Source organism: Cervus elaphus, chromosome 4 (assembly GCF_910594005.1).
Source record: "Cervus elaphus chromosome 4, mCerEla1.1, whole genome shotgun sequence".
Classification (NCBI taxonomy): domain Eukaryota; kingdom Metazoa; phylum Chordata; class Mammalia; order Artiodactyla; family Cervidae; genus Cervus; species Cervus elaphus.
The window spans coordinates 43,736,007-43,753,829 of NC_057818.1; the positions used below are offsets into that span (position 1 = coordinate 43,736,007).

General features: G+C 46.2%; 1 protein-coding gene across 2 annotated transcripts in view; it reads right to left on the reverse strand.

Annotated features, from left to right (window-relative positions):
- Positions 1-1,264: 1,264 nt before the first annotated feature.
- RHPN2 (rhophilin Rho GTPase binding protein 2) overlaps positions 1,265-17,823 on the reverse strand; it is a 67,328-nt gene continuing 50,769 nt past the window's right edge. Inside the window, exons 7-15 of one of the 2 annotated variants that reach the window (XM_043899077.1) lie at positions 17,517-17,683; positions 14,724-14,911; positions 14,162-14,318; positions 12,299-12,418; positions 10,693-10,887; positions 7,701-7,777; positions 7,262-7,408; positions 6,433-6,588; positions 1,265-2,590 (exon numbers count right to left, since the gene is read on the reverse strand). In XM_043899077.1, coding sequence (XP_043755012.1) covers positions 2,330-2,590; positions 6,433-6,588; positions 7,262-7,408; positions 7,701-7,777; positions 10,693-10,887; positions 12,299-12,418; positions 14,162-14,318; positions 14,724-14,911; positions 17,517-17,683 — 1,468 coding nt within the window. In that variant the 3' untranslated portion in view covers positions 1,265-2,329. Of the gene's footprint in view, positions 2,591-6,432; positions 6,589-7,261; positions 7,409-7,700; positions 7,778-10,692; positions 10,888-12,298; positions 12,419-14,128; positions 14,319-14,723; positions 14,912-17,516; positions 17,684-17,823 lie in introns of both variants that reach the window. The other variant, XM_043899076.1, reaches the window with a different exon arrangement.

A 17,823-nucleotide genomic window follows, 5' to 3' on the forward strand; every position in this document is an offset into this window, starting at 1 on the left:
TGGTTGCACTGGGCCTTAGTTATGGCACACTAGATCTCTACCTGTGGCATGCAAACTCTTAAGTTGCAGCATGTGGGATTTAGTTCCCTGACCAGGGGATGAACCTGGGCCCACTGCATTGGGAGAGCAGAGTCTTAGCCACTGGGCCACCAGGGAAGTCCCAGTGATTTTTTTTTTATTACTTTTTTTTTTACATACACACTGCGTATTTCTTTCTTTATCTTTGGCTGCACTGGGACTTTGTTGTTGCACACAGGCTTTCTCTAGCTGCAGACAGCAGGGGCTGCTCTCTAGTTTTGGTGCTCAGGCTTCTCACTGTGGTGGCTTCTCTTGTGGCGCACAGGCTCTGGGCGCGCAGGCTTCGGCAGTTGCGGCACACAGACTCAGGAGTTGTGACTTGATGGCCCCGGGGCGCTCAGGCTTCCATCGCTGTGGCATCAGTTCAGTTGTCACTAAGTTGTATCTGACTCTTTGGGACCCTGTGAGCTGCACCACGCCAGGCCTCCCTGTCCATCACCAACTCCCGGAGCCCACCTAAACTCATGTCCATTGAGTCGGTGATGCCATCCAACCACCTCATCCTCTGTCGTCCCCTTCTCCTCCTGCCCTCAATCTTTCCCAGCATAAGGGTCTTTTTCAAATGAGTCAGCTCTTCACATCAGGTGGCCAAAGTATTGGAATTTCAGCTTCAACATCAGACCTTCCAATGAACACCCAGGACTGATCTCCTTTTGGATGGACTGGTTGGATCTCCTTGCAGTCCAAGGGACTGGACTCTCAAGGGTCTTCTCCAACACCACAGTTCAAAAGCATCAATTCTTTGGCGCTCAGCTTTCTCTGTAGTCCAACTCTCACATCCATACGTGACTACTAGAAAAACCATAGCCTTGACTAGACGGACCTTTGTTGGCAAAGTAACGTCTCTGCTTTTTAATATGCTGTCTGGGTTGCAGGGCTCATTAGTTGTGGCTCGAGGGCCCCAGAGCGTGCAGGCTGCAGGAGCTGTGGCCGCCTGGCTCTAGGGCACTTGGGCTTCAGTAGCTGGGGCACCCAGCGCTAGGGCACAGGCTTAGTAGTTGTGGTGCAGGGGCTGAGTTGCCCTGCAGCATGTGGAATCTTCTCGGACCAGGGATCAAACCCATGCCCCTTGCATTGGCAGGGAGAGTCCAAACTTTTAAAAATCAAGTACAATAAAACTTCTGTGCATTAGGGTAAAACTGATTTGAAAGAGGAGAGAATGAAAGTGAAATCAAAGTGGAAACCATTAACTGAGGCAAATGAATTTATTTAAATATTTATACAAAAATATCAGTAAGAACAGTGGATACACTTTCCCAAATATGGTTGCTTCCCTTTTGACATTACACACTACAAAATATTTTAAGTTCATTTATTCTCAAAATGACATGGCAGTGCTATATCTGTAGAAGCTATATAACTTATACTATGTCAACAGTGAATCTTAGAATCACTGTGTCATCCAACGTAGAGCAAGACAAACCAACGTCATTTTACAAAGTCAAATAGAGCTCTAGACTTGAGTCATTTACATCTTGACCTTGTACAATGTTTTTAACCCTTTCTAAAGACTCTTAAAATATACAGTTATGTACTTTCTACTTTAAACAAAATGAGAAATGTTTTGAGTATCAAACAGTATATTATCTACCTTGTAGACGGCATCTTCATCTAACACTGCCACTGTGTTAGCGACTTTTAAGTGACATAAAATGGAAGAAAAACTGCTCCTAAATGTTTTTTTTTTAATCTAAAGTCATGACAAATTTGGCACTAGACTTTATCTGGAAATAGCATTCATATTATCTAGAAATAATAGTAAAATCGTGTTCTAGGTTAATGACTTCCCCTTAGGCAGCAGGTCTTTGGAACAGTTTTTAATAACACTTAGTCTAGCATTATAGTCCCTCCCCCTGCCTGAATTTGGGGTCATCTGAATTCTGAGTTAAGGAATTAATCTATGTATCACCCAAGCCTAAATACTTACTAATAGGAACCACATAGGAAATCCTAATTGAACTCTGACAGTAAGTAACTAAGAGTCCTAATTCTAGCCTTTAAAAACAGCCATATTTCCGCGTTATTCTATTTACAATACTTTATATAATAAATAACTTGCAGCAGTACGGTGAGACTCCCCTAATTTTGTTTTCCACAAGCTTCTAGAGGCTTCTTGTTACTTACACTCAAGGACATATCAATTCTATGTTTATGCTATGAGAAAACGGGATTTGAGAATATTGAGAACTCTTCCTCTGTGGCACAAACACGAAGGCCCAGTCCGCACAAGCAGCGCTCTCGCTTCTTCGCTTCAGTACAAAGAGCTGTCGGTGTTGAGAAGGCTGAAGGGAGAGGAGAGCTTTTTCTTGACTGGAGGCCTCGCGACACCAACCGACGGGAGGCACAGGGTGCTCGCCGACTTCTGTCTATTCTTGTTGGTGCTCCAGCTCAAAAACGAGAGCTTTTTCGAGATTTTCTTGGTTTTATCAGTTTTATCATCAACATCTATGCCTAAGCAGATCATGGAGTAAGTTTTCTGCATTCCCACAGAGTATGTGGCACATTTACTATGCTGTACACAGAAAAAGAAGAACAGTTAAATGGTTATTTTATCTTCCAAATAATGAATTCTTTTTATTCTTAAAACCAGTCTTGATATGCTGTGATTACAGTGAAATGACTATTTTAGGCAGACATATTTTTCTGTTATAGGAAGTAATTTATATACATGATTTAAATTATGAAAAGAATGGTTAGATCCCATTTAACCATTTTTAAAGTGTAGTTAAAAATGGTTAGAAATCAAGATGTCAGAGAAATGACTGCCAAGTTTTGAGACTCACATTCTGCACTCACGGCGGCATCCTCTTTAAGTGATATATTTCTGAGATTCAGTGACTAATGCTGATATAGGATTAGGTTCTTAAGAACAAGGACAATTCTTAAGGAATATGCTCAATAGTAGTCATTTAGGCTGGGGACCACTACTGCCTTTTAAAGGTTATTACATTTGAAAAAGTAATACACACTTATGGTCAATAATATGAAAATGCATCAGGTGGACAGTAGGTGTCCTTCCCACCTTTTAGCCCTGTCCACTGAGGTAACCACTATCTGTTACATTTTTAGAAATAACATTCATATACAGGTATTGATATGTGTTAAGTATACAGCACCATTTGTCTTTCCTTAAGAATACACTATGTACACGGGTTTGCACCCTGCTTTCTTCACTTAATGTATCCTGGATTTCAGCCCACACCAGTAGATACGGCGGCTCAGATGGTAAAGAATCCGCCTGCAATACAGGAGACTTGGGTTCAATCCCTGGGTTGGGGAGATCCCCTGGAGAAGGAAATGGCAACCCACTCCAGTATTCTTGCCTGGAGAACCCCACGGACAGAGAAGCCTGGTGGGCTACGGTTCATGGGATTGCAAAGAATCAAACACAGCTGAGTGACTAAGCGCGTTCTCTTTAAAGACAACAGAATCCATGGTAACAAGGTCATGATTAAATTTTTCCAGTTTTTTAAACTGATGAAATAAACATAAAATTTACCATTTTAACCACTCGTGGCCTTAAGTACACTCACACTGCTGTGCAGCCGTCACCACCACCCACCTCCAGAACTTACCCATCTTCCCCAAGTGAACTCCATGCCCACTCAACGCTACTGTTAACTTTTTTAGGATTGTGAAGGACTCAGATGAGAAATGTGAAGGAATTTGTTTTCTAAAGACTTCCACGCGAGTTATCACGTGCTTCTAAGGTTTGCCTAATACTGAGATTACTTTGCTCACAGAATGTTTACTGACCATCTACCTTGTTCCAGGCACTGAAATCAGGTTGTATGTATAAGCAGACATACAATATATATCTGAAGCCGTTTGGCACATTGTTCATAATATAAATCCAGGAAAGGAGTCTGAGTTGATGCAGCAAGAAAGGAGGGGAATTCACAATAAAATGTCCCTCCTAAGTTTGGCACCTCTGGATGAAGATGCCTCTCCCTTTTCTATGAATATAAAACTGCCCATTAGACTGGCCTGGTGCTTCAGTTGTTATGACTTGGCACTTTGACTGTGGTGGCCTGGGTTCATGGGGAAATAAGATCCCAAAAGCCACACAGCGTGGCCAAAAAAAACGGGAAAGAAACCCACCCTGTACCCGTCAGCAACTTCTCCTCATTCCCTGGTGCCCTAGCCTCTGGCGAGCACTAACCTACATTTTGTTTCTATGAATCTGCCTATTCTGAACATTTCTTAATGGAGTCACACACTCATTCACTCTCTGACCGTCTCTAGTCTGAGTTCTGTTGCCATTTCCCCATGAAAAAGTGTCCTTTGGGGGACTTCCCTGGCGGTCCAGTGGTTAGGACTCTGCGCTTGCAGGAGGTATGGGTTTGATCCGTGGGGGAACTAAGATCCCACATGCCACGTGGTGCGGCCAAAACTGGAAGTGTCCCTTTTCCCTGCTGCCAGGCACAACAAACACAGCTCTGCTTACCTCATTCTCCACCTCTTAGCTGTGTTCAACACAAACCACCACTCTCTCTGGCAGGATTTTCTTCTCTTGGTTTCAGAAGCCCCTTTTTATCCCACCTTCGCACCTACTTTGCACTCCCTTTCGCTCCTACTTGGGGATCTTAATTCCCCAACCAGGGATTGAACCTGCATCCCCTGCACTGGAAGCGCAGAGTCTTAACCACTGGACCACCAGGGAAGTCCCCCATATGTGTTTGTACCCCTTCACATGGCTGGATCTTCCTGACCCCCAGATGCTTGTGGTGTCTCTTCGAGGTTTAGTCCTCAGCCATCAACCCCTCAAGGGTAATTTCATATAGTGTCTTACAGCTTGAAACATCATCTCTACGCTGATGATCCTCAAATATTTATTTCTAGCTCTGACATTTTCCGCGAACTAAAGACGTGACTACTCAGCTGCCTACGTCACCTTGATGTATCTCTTGGGTATCTCATGCATATGAAACACTCACAGCACAGCACGTGTGTTTTCTCTCCTCGGCCCCCCCCCCCACCCCCGGCCCCAATTTCCCATCATAATGAAAAATGATGCAGTTGTTCAAGCCAAAAATCGAGGAGTTCTCCCTCTGTCTGCCATCTTTTCTACACAACTCATCTACAAATTTGTCAGCTCTACCTCCAGGTTAAGTCACAGGCACATCCACCTCTCTCCACCTCCACTGTCTCCCCCTAGGGTAAAGCTGCTAACATCACTGGCCTGGGTGACTGCCATGGCCAGCTCGCTCTGCAGCCACATGGCCAGCCTCCAGGCAGCAAGACAGCCTTCTACAATAAACACCACAGCACATCATTCCCCATCTCAAAAGGTTTCAAACTTCCCTGCCAAGGAAGCGCTGCCTGTCTCCCACCTCATTTCCCACCATGCTGGCCCTTTGTCACGATGCTCCAGCTGAAAGGCCCTTTAGTTCCTCTAGCAAGTGAAGCTCCCTGCCAGGGGGTCTGGTAACTGCACCTGTTGGTGCCCCTGTCTATATGCTCTTTTTTCTTGGGGTGGGAGGCGGGGCACGCTTGCTGCGTGGTATGTGGGATCGTAATTCCCCAACCAGGGATTGAATTTGCACCCACTACATTGGTAGTGCCGAGTCTTAACCACTGGACCACTAGGGAAGTCCCCATATGCTTTGCTTATACCTCTTCACATGGCTGGTTCCTCCTGACACTCAAGCCTCAGTGCAGCCCTAACCAGGAGCCCTTCCCAGCCCCAGTCATCCTAGCCCATTACATATGTTATTTCCTTCACAGCACTTACCAAAATCACAACTACTCCTTTACTTATTTATTGCCAGCTTTGTGGGGTAGGACCTTATCTTATTTCAGCTGGCGCTCCAACACCTGAGAAGGGCCTGGCATACAACTGATGCCCAATCAATAAATGCATACTGCTCTAAACAGAAGTATCCAAGGTACAAAATTAAATGCAGCGAGTACAGAAGAGCGTGACTGCGACAGTTCCTCCTCCTTGGGGACACAAAAGGATAGAACTGTGCACAGGTTCAGACACGTCCCAGAATCTCACAGGAAAAGTGCTAACACTCCTGAGAAGAGCATCTTCCACACACCTTCTGTACTATTTTATATGTATATTTTTTAACCATAAGTATGTATCACTTTTGCAATGGAAAAGAGTTTAATCAGGAAGGTAGATGAATTGGTTCTTTTATCTATAAGATTTTTTTAAAAAAGCTTTGCAGTGATTTCTCTGACCCAAGTTGAACACATTCTCAGTAATGACAAACTTGGGAGCTCAGTCATTTGTGGCATGTTACAAATGCAGGCAGGAGGCAGGGGTCCTGGTAAAAACCTCTGAGGCTGGACTCACCCTGACTTCACTCCACATCACTATTTACTGCCAGGGTCACCAGCACTCACCACGGACGATGTGGCATCCAGGAGGCTCACGACCTTCATCTCAATGTCGTTCTGGCCAAAGCTCTTCAGCATCTTCATAACCTCACTCACCGTCAGCCACTTACAATCCACGTCTTGAATGGAAACAATATAATCCCCTTCCTTTGTTCCTGCCGCCTAAAAAAAAAATATGATTTCAATACAGGTCAATGTTCTGTTCAGCGAAATCCCTGAAGTAGTTCCCAAGTTCATTAACAAAATAGTCATCTGCAATAGTTAACTTCAAGAAGGCAAAAATTGTGGTGGGTGTGGAGGGTGTAGGAGGGGGGCCCAAGACAGCTGGATACATGAATACAAATAGCTGATATATTTTGTTGTACAGCGGGAACTAACACAACATTGTAAAGCAATTATACTCCAATTTAAAAGAAAAAAAGGCAAAAATTAATTTGTTTCTCTTTGGGCAAGAAAGGTATGAAAGGCCTTTCACATAAAACCAGGCCTTTTACATAGAGGAACCCTAAATCCAATCACCCCATATATTTGTGTGGGCAGCACTCTTTACCCTGGTAGCTCAGATGGTAAAGAATCTGCCTGCAAAGCAGAAGACCCAGGTTCTATCCCTGGGTTGGGAAGATCTCCTGGTGAAGGGAATGGCTACCCACTCCAGTATTCTTGCCTGGAGAATCCCATGACAGGGGAGCCTGGCGGGCTACAGTCCATAAGATCACAAAGAGTCAGACACGACTGAGCAACTACCACTTAACACTTAACTCTGTACTTTACCAGATTGACTGTCTGCAAAGGTGCCAGTGAGTTTTGCTTCCAATCTAAAAGGATCCATGCTTACCGCAGCAGAGCAGTAGGGATCCAGGAAGTGGACTTGAACTGGGGAGTTTCCTCTCAGGGTGAACCCCAAGTCCCCTTCTTCTGCAGTGAAGTGAATACTTCGAGGAGCCGTCCATCTCTTGTTAGCCGAAAACACAGATAAAGGACCCTTGGGAATAGAGCATCATTAGGTTAGGATCTGAAGGCTGAGTCAGGCATTTGAAAGCTAAAGGAAATGATGCCTTGTCATCCTTTCAGATTTCATTCGGCTCTGCTCAAGAGACTCATGATACCATCTGCAATAGTTTGCGCTACAAAGTCATACAAGAACGTTCATTGCCATTTTCTCTAAAAGATCGATAATATTTAAAACAAAATTATGTCATATAGCATCTCTACATACTTGCAACTTATAAAACAGCCTTCCCCTCAAGTCATTATGAAATAAATGTTCAACATACCAGCTTTTGGAAGAAGTCCGTTACTGTCACTTTAGAGAACTGTGGGAGTATAATTTCAACTTCTCGCTCAGTTTTAGCTGGAAAAGAAGGTTAAAAGTAAAAGCATAAATGATTCTGTAATTGAAAGTTATTTTTGAAAACTCAGGCCTAAGTCCACTTGGGTATCTACTATGAGCTATACCCCGCTCTGGGGCTGGGACAGATAGTGATATAAGACAAATTCCCTGCCTTCAAGGGAGCTTATTTGCGTTCTAGTGCAGCATCCCCAGCCTTTTTGGCTCTCGGGACCCATTTTGTGGAAGACAATTTTTCCATGGATCAGGGGGCAGAGATGGTTTCAGGATGATTCAAGTGTGTTACATTTATTGTGCACTTTATTTTTATTTTATGGCAATCTCAGGATATTCTGCCTTGACTTACGGTTAGGATTCATGCTCCTACAAGAATTTAATGTTGCAGCTGATCTGACAGGAGATGGAGCTCAGGCAGCAATGCAAGCAATGGGGAGTGGCTATAAATACAGGTAAGACTTTGCAGGCTTGCCCCCTGCTCACCTCCTGCTGGGAGGCCTGTTTCCTAACAGGCCATGGCCTGGTACTGGTCTGTGGCCCAGGGGCTAGGGACCCCTGTTCTAGTGGACATCCTCTGATACTCATAAAATCCTACTGAGAAGTAACTTACATTTCAGGTGGGGCTGTTAGGGAAATACCATGCTTTCAACACTAAGTTTTGGGCAAGACGTGCTTCCTCTTTTCATTATTAACATGCAATGTGAAGATTTCACAGTGAGAAGTGGATTTGCCAAATCATGTGCATAAATAGCTAAATAGCTCCACCATCAAATTCATGGCACTGCAGCCATGATATTAAAAGACACTTGCTCCTTGAAAGAAAAGCTATGACACCTAGACAGCATATTAAAAAGCAGAGACATCACTTTGCCGACAAAGGTCTGTACAGTCAAAGCTATGGTTTTCTCAGTAGTCATGTACACATGTGAGAGTTGGACCATAAGATTTGGATGTCTAAGTGCCATAGATTTGGACCAAGGATGAGCACTGAAGAATTGATGCTTTTGAACTGTGATGCTAGAGAAGACTCTTGAGAGTCCCTCGGACTGCAAGGGGATTAAACCAGTTAATCCTAAAGGAAATCAATCCTGAATATTCATTGGAACTGATGCTGAAGTTGAAGCTTCAACACTTTGGCCATCTGATGTGAAGACTCATGGAAAAGACCCTGATGCTGGGAAAGATTGAGGGCAAGAGGAGAAGGGAGTGACAGAGGATAAGATGGTTGGATGGCATCACTGACTCAATGGACATGAGTTTGATGAGCAAACCCAGGGAGATAGTGAAGAACAGGGAAGCCTGGCATGCTGAGTCCATGGGGTCACAAAGAGCCGGACACAACTTAGCAACTGAACAACAACAAGCCAACCCTTCCCACGAGGCTAGTCAGTGTCTATCAAAGGATCCCAGTGCAGGCTAAGAATTCCACACATAAATGAGCCTCAGCACAATAAAGACCACATATGACAAGCCTTGAAAAGTTCTCCTCTAAGACGAGGAACAAGACAGGGATGCCCACTCTTACAACTTTTATTTTACATGGTACTGGAAGTCCTAGCCGTAGCAATTAGACAAGGGCAAAAAAAAAATTAGGCATCCAAATCAGAAAGGGAGTAAAACTGTCACCATGCGCAGATGACATAATACCACAAATAGAGAACCCTAATTGTTGTTCAGTAGCTAAGTCATATCTGACTATGCGACCCCCATGGACTATACTTGAACTAATGAATGAACTCAGTAAAGTTGCAGGATACAAAATCAATAAACAGAAATCCAGTATATCTATTCACAAATAACAAACTATCAGAGAAATTAAGAAAACAATCTAATTTACAATTACATCAAAAATAATAGAATACATAGGAATAAATTTACCCATGGAAGTGAAAGATCTCTATACTGCAAACTATAAGACACTGATAAAAGAAACTGAAGAAAACACAAATAAATGGAAAGATATTCCATGTCTGTAGACTAGAGAAGTTATATTGTTAAAATGTCCCTTTGTTATATATATATATATAATATATTTATATAATATATATATGTGGATTGTTATAATGTCCAAAGCAATCTACTGATTCAATGCAATCAGTATCAAAAATCCAATGGCATATTTAATAGAACTAGAACAAATAATTCTAAAATTTGTATAGAACCACAAAAGATCCCAAATAACCAAAACAATCGAGATAAAAGAACAAAGCTAGACCTCCAGCATGAAATCACGCTCCCTGATTTCAATTATACTATGAAGTTACATAATCAAAACGGTATAGCATGGGTACAAAAACAGACGCACAGATCAGTGAAACAACACCTTCCAAGATCAAGCCTTGGAGGAGGAATAAGGACGCAGGGGGCTTTCAAATCATGCAGTCGGAGGTAACAGACAGATAGCAAAGTACAGATTTCCATTAACATGGTGGTATGTGGCTGGGTGTGGGGCATAGGGAAAATGTCAAGGTAAAAGGCAGTTCCTGGAGTCTCCTGACTATCAGTAATGGCTACAACCCCAGAGGAGGTCATGAGACTTCAAGGAAAGGAACCTACAGGAAGGACACCATGGAGAGGAGACCCTCAAGAATGCCAAGAGGGGAGACTGGGATTGGGCAAGGCAGTCAGTGAAGAGTGGGAAGGAAAGTCGGAGCACAACCAAGGTGGCAGGGCCCTGACATCACAGGTGGCGATGTGAGGGGCAGGAGGGGGTCAGCTGCCACTAAAGCGTCAACAAAGACCATAAAGGAGGCCCTAGATCTGAGAATGAGAGGGTCAGGACTCCAGGGCAAGAGGAGCACAGGGCCCTGTACCAACGCCCAGCACACAGCCAGGGTTTGCCCCCGACCCCTGCGGGACGAGCACTTGAACAGCCCTGCCTCTCACGCAGCGCACTCTGCACTGGCCCCCACGCCACTCACAGATGATGTCGGGAGCATCGGTCAAGTTCAGGAGGTCATCGTCCTCCCGGAGCTGAGTGTACTTAAGCTGGGACCGCTGGTGTGCCGCAGACAGCACCTCCTGCAGCACCTCGATGCTGCGGAGCTTCTTGCACAGGCTGGCCTCCCTCATGGACTCCTCGTGGTGGGTGATGGCTCGGCACAGATGGGATTTCCCTGCCCACAGAAAATCAACACCACCGGTCACATGTAATAAAGTGCAACGTGAGTACTTCATGGAGAGCCTGAGTGCCCCAGGATCTGCCCAGAACGGTGGACATTCTCTTTCCTGAAGGATCTGCCTGGAAGGCTTCAGTCCCTCTGAAATGTGTGTGCAGTGTGCTCACTTGTGTCTATAGAACTATCATTCAGCAAACATTTACCAAATGTTCTAGGCATTAGAGATAAAGCAAAAGCTAGCCTTTTGCCTTTTCACTGAGTTTGCAAGATAGTGATTGAAGACAGAAAATTAACAAGCAAAGAAATGTATAGTGCGTCATGTGGCATTAAAGTTCTGGAGAAAAATAAAGCAGAAACAAAAATAATAGGCAGATGTAGTACTTGAGAAGATGGGGAATGAGGAGTCGCCCTTCTGTGATGTGTGATCAGAAAAGGCCTTTTAGGAGGTTAACTTTTAAGAACTAGAAGAAGAGCAGCAAGTGCAAAGGCCCTGGGACAGGAGCATGCCTGAATGTTTAAGGACAACAAGGGGCTTGGAAGTTTCCCTGGGGAGAGTGAAGGCTGCAGAGAAGGATGGAGAATGAGGCCAGAGAGGAACAGGGGCCTGACCATGTCCAACCTCAGAAGTGCAGGTAAAGACTCCTATCCTTCTCTGGGTGGGATGAGAGCATCAGGGCTCCTGGCAAAAAGCTGGGCAACCTGTGTGACCTCTCTCTCCTCAAATGAAAACTGGGGATCATACCACATCTACCTCATAGGCTTGGGTGAGGTTTAAGCACATCAATGTCTACTAAGCAGGCACCATGTAAGCATGGCTTGGACCAGGGTGGTAGGTAAGAAGTGATCAGATTTGGAATGTTCTTCTAAGTAGAGTCAACAAGAATTGCTAATCGAAGGTGGGTGAGAAAGAAAGATGAAGGTAACGAGTGAGTCCTAGGTTTCTGACCTGCAAACCTAGAAAGATGGAGTCACCATCACTGAGATGGGAAAAGTGCATGTGTGGGATGGGGGGCAAGTTTGAGCGGTGGAAGCACTCAGATTTGGACACAGAAAACTTGCTCTGAGGTCTGTTATCAGTTCTTAAGTGTGGCCTACGAAATGTGTGCTTCCAGAATAGGATGACCAAGGGCCATCCCCTGACTACTAGGCAGCTGGAAGACTGCCAAAGCTCTGGCTCCCCTGTGGGAGGGCTGGGCGCACACAGAACCCATGAGAACACAGCTCTGGACGCCCGCTGAGGCTAGAGAACTATGCCTCCTGGTTTCTGAATCCAGAGTGGCTACAATGACTCGGAAGACCTCCTCCTCAGGCCCTGCCCTGGCAACCCGTCTGGGGTTGTCGGTGAGTGGGAGCGGCTGGATGGGTCAGACGGGACACAGGGGGAGGGAGCAGCAGAGCCAACACGCACCCAGTAGCTGGCGCTGATGAACATTCTTCAGGGTGGCCAAGGGTGTCAGTCCCTCTGGCATGTGGCTGTAGAGCTGGGACAGGCACTTCTCCTGGTGGTCCTCATCTTCACCAGGCTTCACTGCAACAGGAACCGCAAGATAGACCCTTTCTCATGGCCGTGGCACAGCCTTTATACACGGTTCCGCAGACCCACTGAGAAATCCCGCTTCCAACTACATCCCCAGCTCAACAGGCACTTGGGATAATAGGTCTCCTTTCTACTCCTGGCCACACCCAGGCAATCCAGCCCAAGGTCTTTGTGCAGGGGGGCCAGTCTTACTTTAGGGGCTTATGATTTGGCTCCGAGCCCCTGATCTCTACCTCCTCCTAGTCACCCATTTCATGAACCTCTAAGCACAGCCCCGCCTTAAACCTCTGAGGGCCTCCCTGCCTGCACCCTCCCTGGTACATGTCCATTTTTAACCTCACCAAACCACCCACCGCTACCTCAACAGCCTCCGTTCCAGGACCCAGTTACATCCTGTTCTCACTCTAGCTGTCCTCTCCCTCCTCGTTCCACTGGAAAAGTCCCCCTCAGAGTCCCAAGTCTAACTCACATGGCAATGCCTGCCTCGGAGGAACCTCCATGACTATACCAAGGACTCCAACCTCTGCCCCATTTCTGTTCCTACCTCAATGACTGAAGCACTGTATTTCTATTGGTTTACCCGACTTGTCCTGCTCAAAAGACTATAATCATCTCAGCAGGAGCAGCTAACACAGAGAGCCCTTCACATATGAAGCACTATTCAGCTCTGCACAGAGGCACTTGGTTTTCACAACAGTTTGTTCTCACAAACTGGGATCTCTTCATATTCCCGTTTTATAGATGAGAAAACTGAGGCACAGAGCAGCTAACTAACTTGCCCAAGATCACCTAGCTAGTAAACGACAGAGCTGAGATATGAACCCAGGCAGTCTGGCCCCAGAGGATATCCTTTCCATTACTTGGAGGGCTGCTTTGATGAGCACGAATTGCAACAAAAGTCCCTTCCCCATCTACAACCTCAGATCAGAACCAAGACTAGGGGGAGGAGAGTGAGGCATTCACCCTAGGCTGAAAATTTAAGCAGGTGCCCTAAACCCAGCTACCAAGATATATATGATAGTTTAATATAATTTTCTAAGTATCAAAATTAATGCAAAAATACTCATGATGAACATCAAATTTCCTTTGTTTCATGTTCCAATGTGGCTCAGCATACCACTGTTATTATCTGCATCATCATTTTCTTTTATTAATTTGTTTTTGACCACGGCACATAGCATGTGGGATCTTAATTCCCTGACCAGGGATCAAACACATGCTTCCTGAAGTGGAAGCACGGAGTCTTAACCACCGGACTGCCAGGGAAGTCCCAACCGGTGTCTTCATTTAAAGTTTTACGGTGTCTTCATTTATAAAGTTTTAATCACCATGGATTTTTGCCTCAGTTTTGATTCATCTACAATTACATGTTAAAACATTATCTCAATTACTGAGTTCACGGGCATCCCCTTAGATCTTGTGTTTGAGGTGAGTATCTCCCTGATCTAGCCCTGGCCCTAGATTCCAGGTGAAATATCATCTCCATGAAGCTGTCAGCTCCACCCCAGGCAGAAGAAATGCTCCCCCCTCCCCCTCCCACAGCAGTACCACATCAACCCTAATCCCACCCTGTGTGACAGCTGCCTGGGCCCACGTGTAACCGCCACCCTCAGCCCCCAAGCTGCTGAGCATCTCTCAGGCAAGCAGAAAGCTCTTGCTCAGCTCAATATCACCCAGAGGCAGCAAGCCTGCAACCCTGACCAAAGCCCGGAGCCCCAGGCTGCCCAGCCTCACGCTGGTGGTCGATGAGCAGGGTGGCTGTGAAATAGTGGGCCAGGGCTTCATAGTGGTGGGCCTTCACACAGGCCAAGCTGGCCCAGGAGTACGGGATGTTCTCCTTCACCGGCTCCTGGTTCATGGCCGTGTGCAGCTGCCGGTAGACCTCTCCCACCTAGAACGGAAGGAACGCCGGGAGTGGGGAGCCTGGCACAGGGGCGCTCACGTATCCGGGCTGCAGAAGAAGAGCCCTTTCTTCTCTGGGGCGGCCCCTGCCAGAGGCCACTCCACAATCTGGGAGTGATTCCAAGGGCTCCCGGTGTTGTCAGTGTCAGAGTTAACAGGGAGACTGGGCCACCATTATTATGCTGGTTTTTAGGCTCTGCTACAGATGGAATCAGTGATCCGTATCTGAAACACTGACTTGCCAACAAAACGCAAGCCAGCGCTCTGGCCAGCCAGGGCGGGCATGCTGCCCAGGTCATGGGCAAGCTGCCGTGGGAAGCCCCTGCTGCCTCCAGTGGGCCCACACCAACACACCCCGCTCGCTCTGAAAGTCAGGGGAAATAGCAAGGCTTACCTTGGCCGCTTCCTGGGCCACCTTCACCAGGAGGAAGAACTCGTTCTGGAGCCCAGGGAGGCAGACCTTCTCAAACGTGCTTTCCTGGGCTTGTGCCAGCATCATTTTGACCAGCACAGTGAGCATGGCGGGGCTCATGTCGTAACTTGGAGTGTGCGTAAACGTCTCCTTCAGGTAGTTTAAAACCCCTGCAATCGGAATTGTTTTGAGCATTAGTTAGGGATATCCTATTTATTTCACCATGCTGCTCAAGAACATAAAAAATGATGAAGCAAAAATATGAAACTAGTGTCCCAAAGCATCTTTAGAAAACTCTGATTCTCAATTACCATAAGAGCCAGCAATTCCACTCTTAGGTATAACCCCACAGAATTGAAAGCAGTGAATTAAACTGATATTTATAAAAGAATGCTCATGGCGGTATTATTCCTAGTAACCAAAAGGTACAAACAACTCAACTGTCCATCGACATTGGAGATACGGGGATAAATCAAGTGTGGTATATACATACAATGGAATATTTTCAGCCTTGGGACTTCCCTGGTGGCCCAGTGGCTAAGACTTCATACTCCCAGTTTGATCCCTGGTCGGGGAACTAGATCCCACATGCCGTAACTAAGATCAAAGATCCGTTGTGCCGCAACTAAGACCTGGGGCAGCCAAATAAATAAAATAAATATATATATTTTTTAAAGGCAAGGGCTTCCCTGGTGGCTCAGTGGTAAAGCATCTGCCTGCCAATGTAGGAGACGTGGGTTTGATCTCTGGTCTGGGAAGGTCCCACATGCTGCTGAGCAACTAAGCCCCCTCACCACAACTACTGAGACTGTGCTCTAGAGCCCAGGAACCACAACTACTGAGCTCACATGCTCTAGACCCCATGCTCTGCAATCAGAGAAGCCACTGCAATGAAAAGGCGTTGCTTGGCAACCAGAGTACCCCCCCCCCCCACCCTCCCCCGCTCACCACAACTAGAGAAAAGCTCACACAACAATGAAGACTCAGCACAGCCAAAAATAAATAAATCAATCTTAAAAAAAAAAAAAAAAAAAGTCAATTCCGACACATGGTACAACACGGATGAAGACATCATGTTACGTGAAGTAGGTCCATTACACTGAGATGAGGTATCTGGAAGAGTCAAATTCATGGACACACATGGGCTGGACAGGGGAGGCAATGGGGATATTGTTTAATGGGACAGAGTTTCTGTTTGGGGCGATAAGAAAAAGTTCTGGAGATAGACAGCTGCACAACAGTGTGGCTATACTTGATACCAACAAACTACTCCCAAAAATGATTACAATGGTAATTTTGTTATGTATGTTTCACCAGTAAGAAAACTTTTGTTTTCCAGTTCTCTTCCACCAAAACATTTACATCTGCGTCAAGCAAGGAAACCAGCCTGCTCCCTGTCCATTCCTGTCTCGCCTGGACCCTTGTGAGAAATTCCATACGTGACTAGGCATTTGAGGGAAGTGAAGGAAGACAGAATGACTAAAGGGCTCGCAGAGGGTCATGCTCAACTCTTAACCTCCGGGTCATTCAGAAATTCAAGGCTTTTCTCCAGGACCTCAGGAAAGATCAACTCAGTCACTCTAGGGGAAAGTTTCATGCTAGTATAGCCCTCAGCTAACTTTCTTATGTGTTAGAAAAGTGTCACAGCATTAACTGACAAATCAACTTAGAGCTGAAATAAAACCTCCTGGCAAAATCCCATCTGACTGGTTCCTCTGGTTTTGCTGCAAAGCACAGCTGCCCTGCAGGAGGAAGGCCACGGCTGCAGACTGTTTGCACCTCTCTGGGGTCCACGCTTACTCTGTTCTCAAGCTTCGTTTTGTCCACATCTCTGGAATCTTAGAGACAGTCATACCCGCTTCAGATTCTTCAGAAAGAAAGATGAGCCCAGAAAAGAATTTACAGCGAAAGAATTCAACTCCCACATGACATTTCAGCATGGTGTTTTCTCCCAAGGGATCTATCACTTTAACCAAACAGCATCATGACCAGCCCAAACAGCGAAGCCCCAGTTCTTCCCAGCCTTGCAGAGGAAAGTGAGATACCCCCAAAAATTTTCTGCCAGGGGTAACACCCCAAAGGAGAGTGACAAGGACCGGCACAGAAAGAAACTTATTATGGAACCAGCTTGGGGCATCACACAGTGGTCAGCATTGTGGCCGCTTCTGCCTACAATCCCTGTGCCAACTCCGCAAGACACAGCTAGAGGGGAGTCAGCCAGGACCCTTAAGCGCCCATGAGGCAGGCCTAACCACTGCACCCATGGGCTGCCAACCACCCCCCGCTCCTCTATAGGCTGGTGCTAAGTGTCACTTGGCAGGGACCCAAGAAGAGAAACTATGGGTGAGCAAGTTTCTCAGAATGCACATACAAAGGCATGGATGGTAACACTCTGATGAGGCACGCTGCTGGATGAAAGAAAAAAGAAAAAGCCTCCATTCTCACCGCTTGAGAAAACTTATTCTCTTCTTCAAAACTGTGTTCAAAGACACAGTTCATCCACTCCCATCTGTGGGGCCACTCATTCGGAAAAGATTAATCATTAACCACTGTGTACATGAGCCACAGCCAGACAGAGACGACCGGGTTTGCGCCAGGAAGCAATTTTCCTCATGGGAAGAGCCACCAGCTCTGGAAGCTGGCCGGGCCCTTTCAGGCTCCTCGGGCCAAGCGTGGGCCTGGCAAGGATCCACAGACCCCCTTCAGCTCGGGTACCAGGGCCACCTGGCAGAGCCAGAGCTCTATTTCAGCGGCAGCGCCTCCTTGGAGACGTACCTGCGGCTCTCTGAAAGGCATCCACCGTGCTCTCCAGCCCGGCTTCTGTCTGCCGGTTGCACCGGGTGCCGATCTGTGTATAGAGGGCTCCGATGTTAAACAGGATGCTGGCCTTCTCCAGCAGCAGGTTCTGTTGGCTGACCGGAACCCCGGTGAGGGAGTCATACCTATTTAAAAGAAACATCTTTTGAGACTATGGATCCTTTGGCTAGTGAGTGCCATTTGGGGATAAAAATGGACAAAACTTATTTCTTGAATAAAACTCAAAGATGCACATGCAATGAGGCTTTTATCTCAAGCAAGACAA